At 52.7% G+C, this 5,807-nt stretch overlaps 1 protein-coding gene across 1 annotated transcript in view; it reads right to left on the bottom strand.

The window, feature by feature from the left end:
- Positions 1-357: 357 nt before the first annotated feature.
- The window catches only part of LOC144168507 (neprilysin-1-like), a 6,719-nt gene continuing 1,269 nt past the window's right edge, over positions 358-5,807 (bottom strand). Inside the window, exons 2-3 of the mRNA XM_077697477.1 lie at positions 3,766-4,168; positions 358-1,422 (exon numbers count right to left, since the gene is read on the bottom strand). Coding sequence (XP_077553603.1) covers positions 358-1,422; positions 3,766-4,168 — 1,468 coding nt within the window. The remainder of the gene's footprint in view (positions 1,423-3,765; positions 4,169-5,807) is intronic.

Here is a 5,807-nt window from a genome sequence, read left to right as displayed (position 1 = left end):
GCGCAACACGAGACCCACCACAGCTACCGGTATTGAAGCTCGAAATTTTTAATTTTAATGTCTAGAGCGCTTAAATTACATAAAGTAAACTAATACGATGAGAAGCTCGATAAACTACGTCTTATAGAAGGTCATACTTGATAGAATACAACTATAGATAGCAAAAAAATACTTTAAATGGAAATTTCCAGTCTCAAAAGAGCCAGTCTTTGCATTGTGAGAAAGTGCTCAAAAACAACAAAAACCCCGGCACTCGAAAAGACCCTAAGAAGGTCCACATTTACCTCCGATTCATAACTTTCTCCTTGTTTCCAGCGGAAACAAAGCAGAAAATGTACTCAGGGCCATGACTGCACCTCAAAACACTTCGCATCTCTCGGCCGAACTCATTGGCGAGGCGTTAGAGCAGTTGAAGGCAAAGGCGAACTCCGGCGTGTTTATGAGAGGAACGTTGCAGCGCATTTCATCCGGCGCGTACTGCTTGATGACTTCCGCCGAACCCCCCGCGGCACCGCTTTGGACTGGCGAGCACCACTTGTAGCAGCTGGCGACGAAGAAGAGCTGTTCGGCGCTGAACTCGCGGTCTGCGAGCCTCTGCGACGACAGCGGTCCCAGCGCCCTGAGCGCCCTCAAACTCTTGTCCATACCTCCGCAGTCGGCGAAGTTTTCCGTCATGGCCGTGTCGCCGAACGCCACGCTGGCGCCAGCTCCATGCTGGTTGTACAGCCGACGCAGACAGCGAAGTCTCTCGCGGAAATTAGCACGTGACTCCTCCGACCACGGGTCAATGTGCGTGCCGGACTCGTTCAACGGGCCGACGTGCTCGTCGCAGCTGTGCGTTATTTCGTGGCCGATCACGTGGCCCAGGCTGCCGTAGTTGAGCGCGGCGGGCAAGCCTCGCTGCTGGAAGGGTGGGAGCATGATGGCCAGTGGTATGGCGATCACGTGCTCGGACGGGACGTAGAATGCGTTGACCAGCAACATCGGCATGTTCAGCGTCACCGCGGCACTAGGCGGGGACAGGGACGCGTTCAGGAGCCTCAGCCTGGCCTCCACCATGGCGCGCCGGAGGGCCCACATCATGTCCGGGTAGGTGTCCTCGTCGGTGTCCACTTGGCTAAGGTACGAATGGTGGTCGTCCAGCTGAGCATCCGTGGACAGGTTGTGAGGCAGGCCGACGATAAGCTCGAGGTCGTCGATGCGCTCCACGACGTGGCGACGCGTGGGCTCGTCGATCCAGCGCAGCTCGAGGAAGCCACGCCTGGTGGCGTCGATCACGCGGTCTACCATACTTCGTGCGGCCCGCACCTGGTAGTCGTTCTCAGGCCCGGAGAGGTACCAACGCTCGAACATCCGGCCTGTGACGTAGGGAAGGTCGTCCACGGCGCCTCTCACGCAGTGCGACACCATGAACGCAGCGGCCTGGGCGACACGCGCTGGTATTAAATGCACAGCCAGCTCAGCAATGGGGTGGCGGGAGACATCTATGCTGCCTTACATTGCCCCCTCCCCTTTCTCCATCAACACAGTTATCCTGTATAGGGTAATATGTGGCCATAGAGAACAGAATAAACAGTGTGTTCGAGATTTCCCATGTGGTCAAAGTCAATCAAGAACCCTCCAATACGGCGCGCCTTATCGCCTATGAGGCATCGGCGCGTTAAACCTCAATCAATCGAAGAACAGAATAAACAAACGAACAACGGCACCAAAGCTTTCTGACATGTCAGTACGCGTGAGCATCACTTCGCGCTAAGTTATGTCGCAGAGTCGGAGTGTACCGTCGCGCAGTCTTGTAGACGCTATACACGCAAGACGACGAACCGGCCATATTTCGACCTTTTAATTATCACCTCTTTTCCTTCACTCTTTTTTTTTGCATTTTTCTTCTTAAACCTAGCTATAGGTAATCGTAACGTCGAGCGTAACGGCGTGTCAAGCAACATCAATCTCGTTGTACGCTGTTATGACAGGGTTGCGGACCCGGCACCCTAGCGCGGACCTCGGCGCTAATTAGCGCGTTCGTCGGTATCGGCTCGTGCCACGTGCCAATCCGCATTGAACACAGCGTTTCATCAACCCTGCGGAAGCCGCACCCCTTCAACTCTGAGTGACTTCAGCGGAAACGAGCAGGCGAGTCCGGGCACGCGACTCCCTGAGCCATCCCAGCACGGGCGATTCTGATGAAACAGCAGAGACGACTTCGGAAGCGCAGGCCACGAAATTTGTAATCGGCGAGCAGCGTGAATCAAGCACCCCGGCGCGCCTCGTACTAGGAAAGAAGGTCTTCCCGTACCAGCGGCGCCATCGCATCCTCTCCCTCGTGGTCACGTGGGTAAGTTACCAGAACCAACGTTTATAGATACTATAAACGTTGACCAGAACGGCTTCGGGTGATGGCGCCGATGTGCGTGAGATTGTGGGTCTGTGATTGGACCAGACATTTGGGAGTTGAATTCCCTAGGGAACTCTAGGGACTTTGGCTTGAACAAAAAGGCGGTGTTGCGAACCGCCGAGGGTTGCTGTTGCCGTTGTTGGCTGTGCGATTCGTTCGAGCACAGCATTAAACTTGTACTCATCATGTAAATACGTGTGTAAGTTTTTCTTCTTCATCAGCAAGAATCGGTCTCTTGATCAACGTCTCCGGTCACCAGTCACGCTACCAAGATGGATTTCGGAGTCGCAACAACTGGCGTCAGGGGTGGGATCAGACCACGCAAGTCACAACAACATCAAGCTACAGGCAGCGGAACAGGCAGTTCCTGGCTTTTCTTTCTGGTTACGCGGATCTGGGGACGACGTGTTTTTCGCCAAGTGAACCTGGCAACGCGTCAGGAATGATCATATGTTATTACTACGGCTAAACCCTTCGTCATATTCGGCCGTTATAGTATACGTTTTATACGTAATGCGAACACGAAAATATGAACCAGAACACACAAATGGCGCGATTTCTTTCCATGCAAATCAGTATGACGTGCGGCTTAATTACAAAAACAAATTTGAGAAATGCGGTTTTCCTATTTAGCGCACGCCTTTACTGGACTTCACCGAACAGTATATTTCAGTTTTGCTTGTTCTGGTTCATTTTTTCGCGTTCGCATTTCATTTGTCTATGACTTACGCTATACGTTTCATTAACATGCGCTGATTTTCGGCAAGACAACCAGTGAAAGGTAAGCACCCACAGTGGAGTAAGTTTCTGCGAAGGAAAATTTCTTTCGCCGTACGGCTGCAATTAAGGGGGATCTCACGTAAGGAGCGATCACGGACAACGTCAACGTCTTCTTAGCCCTCCTGCACGCGGCCAGTAACAGCACTGGCTTTCGTAGTTCCACGTTCGTGTTGGTAACGTAAACGAAGGGTTTTTATAACTGAATATCAATGCTACGTCCTTCCTGTTCTCAGCTTGCAATCCACTTTAAACCTTTCGTGAGTAATGTGGGTGCTATAAAAAAAAAACTTACCTTTTGCCTCTCCTTCCGCGTAAACACAGTCGTAGCGATGCTGTTGCCCTCATTGACCTTAGCACTCACAAAACGTGCAGCTCTCACTCGACCCAGTGTGTCCCACCCAAGCATCGAAGGCCGCTAATACTCGCATGAGACATACTATGTTCAAAACTGCGGATGAATTCCCTCTTCCCTCCCTATTCTTATTCCTAGCCCTACTCGTACTACTCCGTGTGCCCTTAACTTTACTCCTTTCCTTCGTTCCTTCCATTGTTCCCTACTATTTCCCTATGTATGTGGCAACCACCTGTACCTGCACGCGGCTCACTGGCCCGAAGAACTGAAGCTCGGTGAGCGTCGGTGAGGCCTCAGGAGCCAGGTACCGTGCCAGCATGAGCGCAGCGTAGCCCCTCAGGGACTCCGAGTGGCCGTGGCGCCACAAGAGGCGCCACAGAAGCCGAAACGGGGGCCCTTGCTCCGCCACCAGTTCGTCGTGCTCACTTAGTTGCACGCCTCCGGGCCGCAGCGCTTGGTTCACAGCATCCAAAAGCACCGAGACGGACAACCAGGCGTCGGCGTCCGTCAGGTTGCTTAGCGCACCGAACCTGACTCTTGTCCAGCCGACGTTTGGTCGCTCGCCGAGTTGGGGAAGCACCATGGTCATCACCATGTTGTCTATTACCAGGACGCGCTCGATCAGCTGCGGATGGACGCGCCTGGGAGCACGCGTGGAATTACGGGGTGTTGTACTGGCCTCTCGCCGTACTTTCACCGCAAGCTGTTTGCGCACACTCAAGGAAAAATTTAGCTCCGTCCTACGAAGAAACTACCTATATGATAGAGTCCTAAAGCTAAGTCCCTGTATTCATTCTTTTTTTGCGAATAGACTTGAGTTCCCAAACATTTGTTTGAAGCGATCATTATTCAAGTCTTCTTAACCTTGCTCAACGTGAGGGCGGTACAGCTGATGCGAACTCCAGGATGATTTTAACGTCGAGATTGCCCGTACTTGTTGGCTTGCCCACACGCTTGAGAGGCACGAGGACACAGAGCTTGGAGTAATATCAATTTGATGTGTTCGGCGACCTGCTTATCGGAAAGTACGGGAGACAGAATTTTGGCGCATACGCACTTCAGGGATTGGCCAGGCATGGCTTCTCGATGGAAGGGAGTCCTTGAATTGAGTGGCTGGGGCCCGGGATCGGGAGCTGTGAGGGGTAATGTGCCCGCTTCACAACACTATGAGTTGTACTCCAACACGTACGAATATTCCTCCATGCTCCGCTGTCCTCGTGCTCTCACCGTTCTTTTTCTTACGCTACTGTGCTCTCCAGGCCATCCCATTGGTTCTACCAACGTCGGTGTATTTGATGCAGTTCCCCTCGCCTACCATATTAGCGCAGAGATATTCAGTAGCGGCTGGCGTTTGTGCAATTGTATTTAATACACAGTAAACCCTCGCTATATAGCGAAATTGTTTCATAAAAAATCTCACTTCATTCGAAGTTTTCCATGGTGCCGCATATCGAGCAATAAAGAGCAATAATATCGAGTCGGCTGGTGGGAATCATATGCGTGCTAGCTGTGGCGTACTGTTATATCTGAATTGGGAATGAGGGGCTGATGGAACGAACACCGAAAGGAAGCAAAGAACGCCAATGAGGGCATAGGCAAAAAGCTGAATTTTTTCCTGTGCTTCTCTATGGACCCATTATAAAACGTATTATAACTATTATAACCTGTGGGGTTAAAGATGGGTAAAAGTAGATTGGTTTACTTTTCCCTGCAATAGCGAAACCGGCGACGAGAGACACTAATCAGTCCTTGTCTTCTCGTTTCGCCCCGCTAGCAAGCTATCTCCCACCCCGCGGCTGCGCGCTGTGCCGCGCCAGCCGCGGCGGGCCGTGGCTCACCGGAACAAAGGAAGCGACAAGTGTTTTCGCTCATTGACATTTATTACTGAATAATAAACATCCAAAGAGCATGCAGGCTAGATGGTTGACGGCGAGGATCTAGTTCCTCGCCCGGGCAATTTAAGGGAATCGAGAGGTTCGACTCACCGCGACTACAGTCATCGCCGGGGCGCCGCCTCAGCGCGCTCGCGTTTGCCTCGCTGGGACACCGATGGCAGCCATTGTCGCCCTCCTTTTTGCCCGATCCTCGAAGGAAGGAGGTCGCTAGGCACGTCCTCTCGCCTCGCTTCCCGAGCTCCAACTCTCCCCGCAGCTCGCATCCCGCGCGCGCTCGCCGGCTTAAAGACACTCCTACGGCGAGGAGGTAGATCCCCCTCGCCGACGTCTTGACGAGCAAGTTCTCGCGAGGAGCAAGCGGCGTGGCGAAGCCGAACCAAAGGGA

This window comes from Haemaphysalis longicornis, unplaced genomic scaffold (assembly GCF_048455015.1).
Source record: "Haemaphysalis longicornis isolate Haplotype H1 unplaced genomic scaffold, Haemaphysalis longicornis Haplotype H1 scaffold_2, whole genome shotgun sequence".
Classification (NCBI taxonomy): Eukaryota; Metazoa; Arthropoda; class Arachnida; order Ixodida; family Ixodidae; genus Haemaphysalis; species Haemaphysalis longicornis.
The sequence above is the reverse complement of the archived record's forward strand: the minus strand, read 5'-3'. Positions and strand labels throughout refer to the sequence as shown.